Source organism: Heterodontus francisci, chromosome 16, assembly GCF_036365525.1.
Source record: "Heterodontus francisci isolate sHetFra1 chromosome 16, sHetFra1.hap1, whole genome shotgun sequence".
Lineage (NCBI taxonomy): Eukaryota > Metazoa > Chordata > Chondrichthyes > Heterodontiformes > Heterodontidae > Heterodontus > Heterodontus francisci.
Genome location: NC_090386.1, coordinates 99,467,382 through 99,483,044, shown reverse-complemented (window position 1 = coordinate 99,483,044; position 15,663 = coordinate 99,467,382). Strand labels below are relative to the sequence as shown.

The following is a 15,663-nucleotide window of genomic DNA, read 5'->3' as shown; positions in this document are numbered from 1 at the left end:
TGCCCCACTCGAGGGGTATGAGGTTACTTTCCCTTCGTACACAGAACCCAAATAGCATTCAGGAATCCTATTAACTTTCCCTGCACTGGCCGTAGTAAGCTTCCTGGGTCTCACTCTTACTGCAGTTAAAGCCACAGCTTGTTCTGTGTTTTCCATCAGAGTCCCGTCTTCACTGAGCGGGTGTGCCCTGATTAACCCTACCAGTTTTCCTTTTCGTTCCCAGCAGTCAGCTTTTAAATGCCCTGCTTTATTACAATGGAAGCACACAGGTCTCCAGGTCTCACACTTGCTCACAGCACCTTCCTTTTTGGCTGGAGGAGGGCCTCCTGTGTCTCCTGCTTTCCTTTCTCTCCCAGAACTGCCTGGGCTCTCATCACCGTCCCACCCTTTGTCCTTTTCAGATTTGTGGGAGTGGTTAGGAAAAATTCTCCTCAGGAAACCGACAGATAAATTAAAGCAAACTCATCAGCCAGAACAGCCGCTTGCCGGGCTCCCTGAACCCGCTGTTCCTCTACATTGCTCTTTATTGAGAATGGGAGAGCGTTTTTAAATTCCTGTAACAGAATTACTTCTGAGAGTCTCACAACTGAGCTGTATTTTAAGAGCCCTCAGCCACTGGTCAAAAGCCAGCTGCTTATTTCTTTCAAACTCCAGATAAGTTTGATTAGCTTGCTTTTTGAGGATTCTAAACTTTTGGCGATAGTTTAGTTTAGAGATACAGCACTGAAACAGACCCTTCGGCCCACCGAGTCTGTGCCGACCATCAACCACCCATTTATACTAATCCTACTTCTTTCTTTTTCTTTTGGGCCTCCTTATCTCGAGAGACAATGGATACGCGCCTGGAGGTGGTCAGTGGTCACTGATCCCATATTCCTACCACATCCCCACCTGTCCCTATATTTCCCTACCACCTACCTATACTAGTGGCAATTAATAATGGCCAATTTACCTACCCACCTGCAAGTCTTTTTGGCTTGTGGGAGGAAACCGGAGCACCCGGAGAAAACCCACGCAGACACAGGGAGAACTTGCAAACTCCACACAGGCAGTACCCGGAATCGAACCCGGGTCGCTGGAGCTGTGAGGCTGCAGTGCTAACCACTGCGCCGATAGGCTTCGGGTACTAATTCATATGCCCTGAGGATAGCATTTTTGGTTGGTTCATAATTTGATGAACTCCCATCTGGCAACAAGGAATAAACCTCATGGGCTTTTCCAGTTAGTTTGCTTTGCAAGAGATACCAGGTCTCAGCTGGCCATTTTAGCTGCCTTGCCAGTTTCTCAAAAGACACAAAAAACGCTTCCACATCTTCCTCATTGAATTTTAGAATTAATTGAGCGAGTTTTAGCAGTTTTGTACCCAACCCCGAATTATGCTCCTCCATATTGGCCATGCTTTCACTGGGGTTACTCTGTCGCCCCCTAGTTAACTCAAGCCACTTCAGCCCTCTCCGGATTCTTTCGGGAATATTCTTTCTCTTTATCTCTCCTGCCTTTCATTCTCTTCACATTCCTTTTAGAAGGCTCTCTCTTTCTCCCTCTCCTGCCTCTCTCTCCCTTTCTCTTTTCCTGTCTTCGAATTCAAGTTTCTTTTGTTCCAATTGTATCATTGCTAGCAGTACCCTGTCTGGGTCTGCTGCTAACCCTGCTTCTGCCTCTTCAGATTCAAGGGAAAAATGGTTGGCCACTAGCCGTAGGTGTTCAGACTTCCTAGCCTTGCCACGTACAGTAATCCCACACTGCTCAGCCATTTTTCTCAACTCCTCCATAGACAGTGCTTTTAACTTATCCTAAGTTACTTCACCCTGGCTTAGAGCTACTCGCTTCAGTTGCAGACATGTTAGTATACAATCACACACAACCACAAGAAAACCTGTATTAATCTTGCTCCTTTTTGATTGGGAACTATATGGCCTCCCACTTCCAATTTCTCTCGTTTGTCTGTGGGTATAATCCCAGACGAGCCCCCAAATTTCTGAGAGAAAGATGTCTAGGGTCTTTTACTGTCTTCACCTGGTCCTATTGTAACAGGGTTTAATTTTTAAACACACTGTTTTGCGCTCCCCCTTGGTGAATCCTTGTTCACCGTTTTCCAATTATAAGGCAAAGAAATGAGCACACCAGATTTTCTTAGGTTTAAAGGAGAAAAATGACAGTCATTAAAAGGTAAATTTAAACTCCAAATCAGTTAACGCCTACGGATATACGACGCGCCCACTCTAGCATGCACACGCGATACACACATGCAAATAGGAACAAAAAAAAGAGTTAAAAAAATTATAGAGGTTTGAAGCCAGTCAACCGGACGTCAGTAGTGGGGAAAATTCTAGAGTCCATTATCAAAGATTTTATAGCAGAGCACTTAGAGAACAGTGGTAGAATCGGGCAGAGTCAGCATGGATTTACGAAAGGGAAATCATGCTTGACAAATCCACTAGAATTCTTCGAGGATGTGACGTGGATGAGCCAGTGGATGTGGTTTATTTGAACTTTCAGAAGGCTTTTGACTAAGTCCCACATAAGCGATTAGCATGTAAAATTAAAGCGCATGGGATTGGGGGTAGTGTATTGCGATGGAAAGAAAATTGGTTGGCGGACAGGAAACAAAGAGTAGGGATAAATGGGTCTTTTTCCAAATGGCAGGCAGTAACTAGTGGGGTACCGTAGGGATTGGTGCTAGGACCCCAGCTATTCACAATATACATTAATGATTTAGATGAGGGAACTAAATGTAATATCTCCAAATTTGCAGATGACACAAAAACTGGGTGGGAGGTTGAGTTGTGAGGAGGATGCAGAGAGGCTGCAGGATGATTTGGATAAGTTGAGTGAGTGGGCTAATGCATGGCAGATGCAGTATAATGTGGATAAATGAGAGATTATCCACTTTGGTAGCAAAAACAGGAAGGAAGATTATCTGAACGGCTATAAACAGAGAGGGGAATATGCAGCGAGACCTGGGTGTTCTCGTACACCAGTTGCTGAAGGTAAGCATGCAGGTGCAACAGGTGGTAAAATAGGCAAATGGTATGTTGGCCTTCATAGCAAGAAGATTTGAGTACAGGAGCAGGGATGTCTTGCTGCAATTATACAGGGCCTTGGTGAGGCCACACCTGGAATATTGTGTCCAGTTTTGGTCTCCTTATCTGAGGAAGGATGTTCCTGCTATAGAGGGAGTAAAGCGAAGGTTTACTAGACTGATTCCTGGGATGGTAGGACTGACATATGAGGAGAGATTGAGTCGGTTAGGATTATATTCGCTGGAGTTCAGAAGAGTGAGGGGATCTCACAGAAACCTATAAAATTCGAATAGGACTTGACAGGGTAGATGCAGGAAGAATGTTCCCAATGGTGGGGGAGTCCAGAACCAGGGGTCATAGTCTAAGGACACAGGGTAAACCTTTCAGGACTGAGATGAGGGGAAATTTCTTCACCCAGAGAGTGGTGAGCCTGTGGAATTCGCTAACACAGAAAGCAGTTACGGGCGGCACAGTGGTGCAGTGGTTAGCACCGCAGCCTCACAGCTCCAGCGATCCGGGTTCAATTCTGGGTACTGCCTGTGTGGAGTTTGCAAGTTCTCTCTGTGTCTGCATGGGTTTTCTCCGGGTGCTCCGGTTTCCTCCCACAAGCCAAAAGACTTGCAGGTTGGTAGGTAAATTGGCCATTATAAATTGCCCCTAGTATAGGTAGGTGGTAGGGAAATATAGGGACAGGTGGGGATGTGGTAGGAATATGGGATTAGTGTAGGATTAGTATAAATGGGTGGTTGATGGTCGGCACAGACTCGGTGGGCCGAAGGGCCTGTTTCAGTGCTGTATCTCTAAACTAAACTAAAACATTGTATGTTTTCAAGGAGGAGTTAGATATAGCTCTTGGGTCTAACGGGATCAAAGGGTATGAGGCGAAAGCGGGAACAAGCTACTCAGTTGGATGATCAGTCATGATCATAACGAATGGCAGAGCAGGCTTGAAGCGCCGAATGGCCTACTCCTGATCCTATTTTCTATGTTTCTATGAGGCAGTCTCTGAAGGGAGTTTCTTGTTAGTGTTTTTTTGTTTCCAGTTTGCCGTTGGGTCTTTGATTGTGGACAGTTCTTACTTTTCCTTGGGGCCCAGTATTCTTCTTAAACCTTGTTCACGTAGGAGAGCTTTCTCTCCGAGTTCACTTGGCTTCAATGGGTCTTCCGTTCCATGAGAAAGAGATGGGAGCAGACAGGAGAGAGGTCTTATCAGTCCAGGAACAAACAGCTTTCTGAGTTTCTTTCTCTCAGAAAGTTCAAAGTCAAAAAACTCCAACAGTCAGTTAGTCATGCGACTAAACTGGTTTGACCACTTCTTCTGCGCATTGGGGAAACAAGGACTGGATCCCTTGTTCCAACGCTGTCGGCTAGCATGCAAACGTCTTTACAGTCAGGGGCCTGGCAATTCCTTGTGATTGGCCCTCTTTTCTTCCCAGCCACCATTTTAAGCTTTAATGTTCATGTGGCGAAATAATGTATGCCTCAGTCTTGGCAGGTGGGGACCTGCAAGATAATATCATAGACTGACTAGAAAAGGAGAAGGTTAAGGACTGAAAACAAGAGTGGTGATAAATGGGCGCTTTCTGAACTAAAAGGGGTCACCGTTGGGACCACTACTTGTGTGCGTGGCTGCGGCTGCATGACATGTAAAAGAAAACAAAAAGGACAAAGCAATTTCAGGAGTTCAGGTGGACAGGTAGGTGAGTAGATTGGGCAGACAGATGTCAGATGACATTTACTGCAGAAAAATGTGAGACGAAAAATTTTGGGAGGAAGAATAGAAAGGAAATATACAAGAAATTGTAAAAACTTTAAAAGCTGAAGAGCAGAGAGACAGGGTTTAGATACATAGACCATCAAATGTATGCAGACAAGTTCATAAAACTGTAAAGAAAAACACAGTATATATGATAGTTATACAGGGAAGAGAGAATAAAAACAGATAGCACTAACCCCGTACAAATCATCGGTTAGGCTGCATGGAGTTAGAGTCATATGACATCATGTCAAGTTTTGGGCACCATGCTTTAGGAACGATGTCAAGGCCATGGAGAGGGTGCAAAACAAAGTCATTAAAATGATTCCAGGGACAAGAGGTCCTAACTGTGGATAGCAATGGGCCGAATTATCTCCTTCTGTGCTGTAATAACTCTATGACTCTAAGATTCTAACTTGGGACTTCTATCAGCAAAGAGATAAAAATTGTATCCAATGGAGATTTTGATGAGGTTAAAATGGAAAAACTATTTCTACTGGTCCATGAGTTAGTAACTAGAGGCTATGAATGTAAGATCAATAGCAAAAGAAAGAGGGGAGAAGTTAGGAGACAGCTTTCCATGCAAAGAGTTATTAGGACATGGAATGCCCAACCAGAATAGTAGTGGAAGCAGAATCCATCATAGGTTTTAAAAGTGGGTAAATATATTAAAAAGGAAAATATTAAAAGGGAAAGGGGAGAAAAAGAATAGGAATTGGATGAAGTGTAAGGTTTTTTCAGAGATCGCAGAATGATACAGCACAGGAGGCGGCGATTCGGCCCATCGACCCTGTGCCGGGTCTTTTAAAGAGCTATCCAATTAGCCCCACTCCCCTGTTTTTTCCCCATAGCACTTTCAATTTCTCCTTTTCAAGTATGTGCCTTAAGCATTATGGGCTCAATCTCCATTTCCTGTGCTGTAAGATTCAACGATCTCAACATCTTTCGAACACAGATCATGCACAATAGTTTTGGATGAGTAAAGCCCTTCAGCTCCAAAATGATATAATCTGCCCCAAATACCAATTCTACCACCTGCCCATCACAGTTTTAATGTCCAGCTAATTAATGACCTGACTTTTGTCTCACCTGAGGGGCAGAACCTTTGATAACGTCTAGATTGGACTCACCAGATCCAGTGTGGGACTCAAAACCACAAAATTCTGCAAGGAAGCAACAATGCAACCAACTGAACTGAGCAGGACCTGGTTTGACAAAGGACCAAGGCCGAGATGCCCCAGCAAAGCATGCAGCATCAAATTATGAATGAGTGCTGGTGCAACAAAATCAGAGGTGAAAAATACATTATTTTTCTCCTTTGCCCTTAATACTTACTAATTCCTGTATTTGACGTAGAATTCTTCAACCTCCTGCAGCTTCCCACCAGGAGTCTGTTGAAATGCACAAAAATTGAAGTCAATAACGCTGAAATAAGTTGTTTAATTGTTCACCAACAGTGCTCAGAAACAGACATTTCAACACAGACAGCATCAATGGGGCCTATCATGACTCCATAGAGTTCCATACTCTCATTCCCTTTTCCTTTACTCTCTAATATTTGTTTCTGCAAAGTATAGGAACATAGGATATAGAGTAGCCCATTCAGCCCATCGAGCCTGCCCCACCATTCAATATGATCATGGATGATCATCCACTTCAATGCCTTTTTCCCACACTATCCGCATATCCCCTTATGTCATTGGTATTTAGAAATCTGTCAGTCGCTGCTTTAAACATACTCAATGACTTTAATTCTCTACCCCAGAGGGCTGTGGAAGCTCAAAGATTCACAACCCTCTGAGTAAAGAAATTTCTCATCTCTGTCCTAAGTGGCTTTCCCCTTATTTTGAAATTGTGTCCCCTGGTTCTAGACTCCCCAACCAGGGGAAACATCTTAGCTGCATCTACCCTGTCTATCCCTTTAAGTATTTTGTAGGTTTCAATGAGATCACCTTTCATTCTTCGAAACTCTAGAGAATACGGATCCAGTTTCCCCAATCTCTCTTCATAGGACAGTCCCACCACCCCAGGAACAAGTCTGGTGAACCTTCGTTGCTCTCCCTCTTGGGCAATAATATCCTCCCTAAGGTAAGGGGATCAAAACTGCACACTACTCCAAGTGTGGTCTAACCAAGGCTCTATAAATTAGTCCTGTACTCAAATCCTCTTGCGATGAAGGCTAACATACCATTAGCCTTCCTAATTGCTTGCTGCACCTGCATCTTAGCTTTCAGTGACTTACTGACAAGGACACCCAAATCCCTTTGCACATCTACACTTTCAAATCTCTTACCATTGAAGAAATACTCTGCACATCTATTCCTCCTACCAAAGTGGATAACCTCTCAATTTTCACATTATATTCCATTTGCCACAGTCTTGCCCACTCACTAAGTCTGTCGAAATCCCCTTGAAGCCGCTTTGCATCTTCTGATAACACACATTCTCACCTAGTTTTGTGTCATCCGTGAACTTGGAAATACATTTGGTCCCCACATCCAAATCATTGATATATATTGTTAGCAGCTGGGTCCGAAGCACTGATCCCTGCGGTACCCCACTAGTCACAGCCTGTCAACGCAAGAATAACCCGTTTATTCCTAGTCTCTGCTTTCTGCCTGTTAACTAATCCTTAATCCATGCCAGTATATTACCTCCTATCCCATGTGCTTTAATTTTGCCAGCCAACCTCCTGTGGGAGCCTTTATCAAAAGCCTTCTGAAAATCCAAGTATACCACACCCACGTATCTTTTCTAATTGTCTATTAAACGTCATAATTTACTTGGCCTCACGAGCAGAAATGCATCATTTACTCTAATAAGGAAAAGATTCTCCACCTCCCCGTCCCTTCCTGTTAAGAAACTGTACATTCGAGGACCAAATCACCAACCACGATCACTGGCAACTGACTCCCAGGACTTGTGATCAATGTCACAGGACTTCATGTCGTGTTTGCAGACGTCTTTAAAGCGGAGACATGGACGGCCAGTGGGTCTGATAGCAGAGCTCGCTGTACAACGTGTCCTTGGAAATCCTGCTATCTTCCATGCGGCTCACATGGCCAAGGCATCTCAAGCGCCACTGGCTCAGTAGAGTGTATATACTGGGGATGTTGCCCGCCTCGAGGACTTCTGCATTGGAGATACGGTCCTGCCACCTGATGCTAAGGATTCTCCGGAGGCTGCGAAGATGGAATGAATTGAGACGTCGCTCTTAGCTGACATACGTTGTCCAGGCCTCGCTGCCGTAGAGCAAGGTACTGAGGACACAGGCATGATACACTCGGACTTTTGTGTTCCGTGTCAGTGAGCCATTTTCTCACACTTGGCCAGTCTGGACACAGCAGTGGACGCCTTTCTACGGCGCTTGTTGATTTCTGCATCGAAAGACAGGTTACTGGTGATAGTCGAACCTAGGTAGGTGAACTCTTGAACCACCTCCAGAGCGTAGTCGCCGATATTTAGTGGCTCGTTGGTCAAGGGGTATGATTCTCGCTTAGGGAGTGTGATTGATTAGCATGCAAGAGATCCTGGGTACAAATCCCGGACGAGTCCTGGTCTTATGAGTGGCGCAGTGGTTAGCATCGCAGCCTCACAGCTCCAGCGACGTGGGTTCAGTTCTGGGTACTGCCTGTGCAGAGTTTGCAAGTTTATTTATTTATTTAGAGATACAGCACTGAAACAGGCCCTTCGGCCCACCAAGTCTGTGCCAGCCATCAACCACCCATTTATACACGTGGCTACAGAACTGGTGTAGGAGGGAGGGATTCAGATATGTGGATCATTGGGATACCTTCTGGGGAAGGTGGGACCTGTACAAGAAGGACGGGTTGCATCTGAACTGGAGGGGCACCAATATCCTGGGCGGGAGGCTTGCTAGAGCTCTTCGGGAGGGTTTAAACTAGTTTGGCAGGGGGATGGGAACCGGAGCCACGGATCAGTGGATGGGGTAGCTGTTGAACAGGCAGATACAGAGTGCAGAGAGTCTGTGAGGAAGGTTAGACAGTTGACAGGGCAAAGTTGCAGCCAGTATGATGGGTTGAAGTGTGTCTGTTTTAACGCAAGAAGTGTCAGGAATAAGGCTGATGAACTTAGAGCATGGATCAGTACTTGGAGCTACAATGTTGTGGCCATTACGGAGACGTGGATATCACAGGGGCAGGAATGGATGTTGGATGTTCCGGGGTTTAGATGTTTCAAAAGGAATAGGGAGGGAGGGAGGTAAAAGAGGTGGGGGAGTGGCATTGTTAATCAGGGATAGTATCACAGCTGCAGAAAGGGAGGTCGTCGAGGAGGGTTTGTCTACTGAATCATTATGGGTGGAAGTCAGGAACAGGAAAGGAGCAGTCACTTTGTTGGGAGTTTTCTATAGACCCCCCAATAGCAACAGAGACATGGAGGAACAGATTGGGAGGTAGATTTTGGAAAGGTGCAGAAGTAACAGGGTTATTGTCATGGGTGACTTCAACTTCCCTAATATTGATTGGAACCTCCTTAGTGCAAATAGTTTGGATGGAGCAGTTTTTGTCAGGTGTGTCCAGGAAGGTTTCCTGACTCAATATGTAGATAGGCCGACTAGAGGGGAGACTATGTTGGACTTGGTGCTTGGCAACGAACCAGGCTAGGTGGCAGATCTCTCGGTGGGAGAGCATTTCGGTGATAGTGATCACAACTCCCTGACCTTTACTATAGTCATGGAGAGGGACAGGAGCAGACGGGATGGGAAAATATTTAATTGGGGGAGGGGGAATTACAATGCTATTAGACAGAAACTGGGGAGCATAAATTGGGAACAGATGTTCTCAGGGAAATGCACGACAGAAATGTGGAGGTTGTTTAGGGAGCACTTGCTGCGACTGCTGGATAGGTTTGTCCCGATGAGGCAGGGAAGGGATGGTAGGGTGAAAGAACCTTGGATGACAAGAGATGTGGAACAGCTAGTCAAGAGGAAGAAGGAAGCTTACTTAAGGTTGAGGAAGCAAGGATCAGACAGGGCTCTAGAGGGCTACCAGGTAGCCAGGAAGGAACTGAAGAATGGACTTAGGAGAGCTAGAAGGGGACATGAAAAAGTCTTGGCGGGCAGGATTAAGGAAAATCCCAAGGCGTTCTACACTTATGTGAAGAACAAGAGGATGGCCAGAGTGAGGGTAGGGCCGATCAGGGATAGTGGAGGGAACTTGTGCCTGGAGTCGGAGGAGGTAGGGGAGGTCCTTTGCTTCAGTATTCACTAGAGAGAGACCTGGTCGTTTGTGAGGACAGCGTGGAACAGGCTGATATGCTCGAACAGGTAGAGGTTAAGAGGGAGGATGTGCTGGAAATTTTAAATGATATGAGGACAGATAAGTCCCCGGGGCCAGACGGGATATACCCAAGGATATTACGGGAAGCCACACTTTTTGGGATTTTCTTCTCCCTGCTGCTTTCACATGCGTTCAAGTCCTCTGAAGAAGGAATTTTCCTCCACACAAGATCAGGGGGCAGGTTGTTCAACCTTGCCCGTCTAAGAGCGAAGTCCAAAGTACGGAAAGTCCTCATCAGGGAACTCCTCTTTGCTGACGATGCTGCTTTAACATCTCACACTGAAGAGTGCCTGCAGAGTCACGACAGGTTTGCGGCTGCCTGCAATGAATTTGGCCTAACCATCAGCCTCAAGAAAACAAACATCATGGGGCAGAATGTCAGAAATGCTCCATCCATCAATATTGGCGACCACGCTCTGGAAGTGGTTCAAGAGTTCACCTACCTAGGCTCAACTATCACCAGTAACCTGTCTCTAGATGCAGAAATCAACAAGCGCATGGGAAAGGCTTCCACTGCTATGTCCAGACTGGCCAAGAGAGTGTGGGAAAATGGCGCACTGACACGGAACACAAAAGTCCGAGTGTATCAGGCCTGTGTCCTCAGTACCTTGCTCTACAGCAACGAGGCCTGGACAACGTATGTCAGCCAAGAGCGACGTCTCAATTCATTCCATCTTCGCTGCCTCCGGAGAATACTTGGCATCAGGTGGCAGGACTATATCTCCAACACAGAAGTCCTTGAAGCGGCCAACATCCCCAGCTTATACACACTACTGAGTCAGCGGCGCTTGAGATGGCTTGGCCATGTGAGCCGCATGGAAGATGGCAGGATCCCCAAAGACACATTGTACAGCGAGCTCGCCACTGGTATCAGACCCACCGGCCGTCCATGTCTCCGCTTTAAAGACATCTGCAAACGTGACATGAAGTCCTGTGACATTGATCACAAGTCGTGGGAGTCAGTTGCCAGCGTTCGCCAGAGCTGGCGGGCAGCCATAAAGACGGGGCTAAAATGTGGCGAGTCGAAGAGACTTAGTAGTTGGCAGGAAAAAAGACAGAGGCGCAAGGGGAGAGCCAACCGTGCAACAGCCCCGACAAACAAATTTCTCTGCAGCACCTGTGGAAGAGCCTGTCACTCTAGAATTGGCCTTTATAGCCACTCCAGGCGCTGCTTCACAAACCACTGACCACCTCCAGGCGCGTATCCATTGTCTCTCGAGATAAGGAGGTCCAAAAGATTACGGGAAACGAGGGAAGAAATTGCTGCACCTTTGGCGATGATCTTTGCGTCTTCACTGTCCACTGGAGTAGTACCGGATGATTGGAGGGTGGCAAATGTTGTTCCCTTGTTCAAGAAAGGGAATAGGGATAACCCTGGGAATTATAGACCAGTCAGTCTTACGTTGGTAGTGGGCAAATTATTGGAAAGGATTCTGAGAGACAGGATTTATGATTATTTGGAAAAGCATGGTTTGATTAGAGACAGTCAGCATGGTTTTGAGGGGGGCAGGTCATGCCTCACAAGCCTTATTGAATTCTTTGAAGATGTGACAAAACACATTGATGAAGGAAGAGCAGTGGATGTGGTGTATATGGATTTTAGCAAGGCGTTTGATAAGGTTCCCCATGGTAGGCTCATTCAGAAAGTAAGGAGGCATGGGATTCAGGGAAAGTTGGCTGTCTGGATACAAAATTGGCTGGCCCATAGAAGTCAGAGGGCGGTAGTAGATGGAAAGTATTCAGCATGGAGCTTGGTGACCAGTGGTGTTCCACAAGGATCTGTTCTGGGACCTCTGCTCTTTGTGATTTTTATAAATGACTTGGATGAGGAAGTGGAAGGCTGGGTTAGCAAGTTTGCCGATGACACGAAGGTTGCTGGAGTTGTGGATAGTGTGGAAGGCTGTTGTTGGTTGCAACGGGACATTGACAGGATGCAGAGCTGGGCTGAGAAGTGGCAGATGGAGTTCAACCTGGAAAAGTGTGAAGTCATTCATTTTGGAAGGTCGAATTTGAATGCGGAATACAGGCTTAAAGACAGGATTCTTGGTAGTGTGGAGGAACAGAGGGATCTTGGGGTCCATGTCCATAGATCGCTCAAAGTTGCCACCCAAGTTGATAGGGTTGTTAAGAAGGCGTATGGTGTGTTCGCTTTCATTAACAGGGGGATTGAGTTTAAGAGCCGCGAGGTTATGCTGCAGCTCTATAAGGCCCTGGTTCGACCACACTTGGAATATTGTGTTCAGTTCTGGTTGCCTCATTATAGGAAGGATGTGGAAGCTTTAGAGAGGGTGCAGAGGAGATTTACCAGGATGCTGCCTGGACTGGAGGGCATGTCCTACGAAGAAAGATTGAGGGAGCTCGGGCTTTTCTCATTGGAGCGAAGAAGGATGAGAGGTGACTTGATAGAGGGGTACAAGATGATGAGAGGCATAGATAGAGTGGATAGCCAGAGACTTTTTCCCAGGGTGGAAAGGGCTTTCACCAGGGGGCATAATTTTAAGGTGATTGGAGGAAGGTTTCGGGGAGATGTCAGAGATAGGTTCTTTACACAGAGAGTGGTGGGTGCGTGGAATGCGCTGCCAGCGGTGGTGGTAGAAGCAGATACATTAGGGGCATTTAAGCGACTCTTGGATAGGTACATGGATGATAGTAGAATGAAGGGTAGTTTGATTTTAGAGTAGGTTAATCGGTTCGGCACAACATCGTGGGCCGAAGGGCCTGTACTGTGCTGTTCTATGTTCTATACTAATCCTACACTAATCCTACACTAATCCCATATTCCTACCACATCCCTACCTGTCCCTATATTCCCCTACCACCTACCTATACTAGGGGCAATTTATAATGGCCACTTTACCCATCAACCTGCAAGTCTTTGGCAAGTTCTCCCTGTGACCGTGTGGGTTTCCGCCAGGTGGTCCAGTTTCCACCCACAGCCAAAGACTTGCAAGTTGATAGGTAAATTGACCATTGTAAATCGCCCCTAGTGTAGGTATGTGGTAGGAGAAAGGTGTGGATGCGGTAGGGAATATGGGATTAATGTAGGATTAGTATAAATAGGTGGTTGTTGGTCGGCACAGACTCAGTGTGCCGAAGGGCCTGTTTCAGTGCTGTATCTCTAAATAAATATCTAAATAAATAAATAATGATGGATGGAGCATTTCTGACATCTTGTCCCATGATGTTCGTTTTCTTGAAGCTGATGGTTAGGCCAAATTCATTGCAGGCAGCCGCAATCCTGTCTATGAGTCTCTGCAGACACTCTTCAGTGTGGGATGTTGCAGCATCGTCAGCAAAGAGGAGTTCCCTGATGAGGACTTTCCGTACTTTGGTCTTCACTCTTAGACGGGCAAGTTTGAACAACCTGCCATCTGATCTCGTGTGGAGGAAAATTTCTTCTTCTGAAGACATGAATGCATGTGAGAGCAGCAGGGAGAAGAAGATCCCAAACAGTGTAGGTGCGAGAACACAGCCCTGTTTCACGCCACTCAATATAGGAAAGGTGTCTGATGAGGCGCCGCTATGCTGAATTGTGCCTTTCATATGGTCATGGAATGAGGTGATGATACTTAGTAGCTTTGGTGGACATCCGATCTTTGCTAGTAGTCTGAAGAAACCACGTCTGCTGACGAGGTCAAAGGCTTTGGTGAGATCAATGAAAGCAACGTAGAGGGGCATCTGCTGCTCATGGCATTTCTCCTGTAGCTGGCAAAGGGAGAACAGCATGTCAATGGTGGATCTCTCTGCTCGAAAACCGCACTGTGCCTCAGGGTAGACATGCTCAGCCAGCTTCTGGAGCCGGTTTAAAATGACTCGAGCGAAGTCTTTCCCCACTATGCGAAGCAGGGAGATTCCACAGTCGTTGTTGCAGTCACCGCGGTCACCCTTGTTCTTATGGAGGTTGATGATATTGGCATCGCGCATGTCCTGTGGTACTGCTCCCTCATCCCAGCACAGGCAAAGCAGTTCGTGGAGTGCTGAAAGTATAGCAGGCTTGGCACTCTTGATTATTTCAGGGGTAATGCCGTCCTTCCCAGGGGCTTTTCCACTGGCTAGAGAATCAATGGCATCACTGAGTTCCAATTTTGTTGGCTGTTCGTCCAGCTCATCCATGACTGGCAGAGATGGGGCTGCATTGAGGGCGGTCTCAGTGACAACATTTTCCCTGGAGTACAGTTCTAGGTAGTGGCCCACCCAGCGGTCCATTTGCTTGCGTTGGTCAGTGATCGTGTCCCCTAATTTAGACTGGAGGGGGTGCGATCTTCCTGATAGTTGGCTGCACAGAAGTATGATCAGACAAAAATGGACACCAAGGTGAGATATTAGGCAGAGTGACCGAATGTTTGGCTAAAGAAATGGGTCCTAAAAGGGTGAATGGAGGTGAAAGGGGGGCTTTAGGGAGGAAATATTCCACAAGTGTTGGGACTTAGGTCTGTGCCTGCAATTTCTGCCAGTGATAGGTCTGTACGTCATGCAGTCAGCTCCTGATTCCATACTTACATACTATTTACAGAACAGCAACAGGCCATGCAGCCCTCAAAAGTTCCATGCCAGTCTTTATGCCCCACGCCAACCTCCCACCACTCCTCTTCATTTAACTCCATCAATACATCCTTCTATTCTTCTCTACCTCATGTGCTTCTCTTGCTTAACTTTAAATAGTATCTGTGCTGTTCCTCTCAACTACTCCCTGAGGTAGCAAGTTCCACATTATCACCACTCTCTGGGTAAAGACATTTCTCCTGAATTCCCGATTGGATTTATTAGTGACTATCATATTTATGGACCTTAGTTCCATTCTCACCTGCAAGTGGAAACATCTTCTCTCTGTCTACCCTACAAAAGAAGCTTAAAGTCCTCGACAGATCACCGTGGGCAATTGTTAAGTGGAGTCCAAGTACTTGTCAAAAGGAAGCCAGCAGAGACACAATGGGCTGAATGGCCTCCTTCTGCACCATAAACCTTTCTATGTTTCTAAAACTCTGAGACCATGGGTTGTATTTTAGCAGTACCCTGTCATTTGTTGCATCGAGACTTGGATAACCCTGTTTCCTTAATGTATTTCCTTGACCCTCTCGCAGTCTGCTGCATTGACCCTGCTCCTTCATCAATAATCAAACCCGTCCCAAAATGGCGTACGTATGTTGTCTTTCCCATGACTGTAAGATCACCCCCAGCACACTTCAGGGCTCCATCAACATTAGGAATTTGGAAACACACCATGACATTTGACATACCCTACCAATGACTAGCATCTTTACCTCTCTGCCTCCATCAATCCCAAGTTTGCTGAGACACAATATAACCGGCAGTGTGACATAAAGACCCGAGTGATCCAACATTTCCTCCAAGGTCACATCAACGAAAGCAAAGTCTTCCTCTTCAGCTCCTGCCAGCACTTACAAGTTGTGGCATTCACCCATCACCCTCCCTGGCTGCTGCCTGGCACCAAGTCTGAGGTGTGAAACCATGGTGCGCTACTTAACTCAGGTGAGCTTCTTTCTTATACATAGAATGATACAGCGCAGGAGGCCATTCTGCCCATTGTGCATGTGCCAGCTCTTTGAAAAGGGCTACCCAATTA

The 15,663-nt window shown here is 46.3% G+C and overlaps 1 protein-coding gene across 3 annotated transcripts in view; it reads right to left on the bottom strand.

The window, feature by feature from the left end:
* The window catches only part of chd6 (chromodomain helicase DNA binding protein 6), a 344,698-nt gene that overhangs the window by 162,293 nt on the left and 166,742 nt on the right, over positions 1-15,663 (bottom strand). For all 3 annotated transcript variants that reach the window (XM_068048713.1, XM_068048715.1, XM_068048714.1), the window contains one exon: positions 6,115-6,170. In XM_068048713.1, coding sequence (XP_067904814.1) covers positions 6,115-6,170 — 56 coding nt within the window. The remainder of the gene's footprint in view (positions 1-6,114; positions 6,171-15,663) is intronic.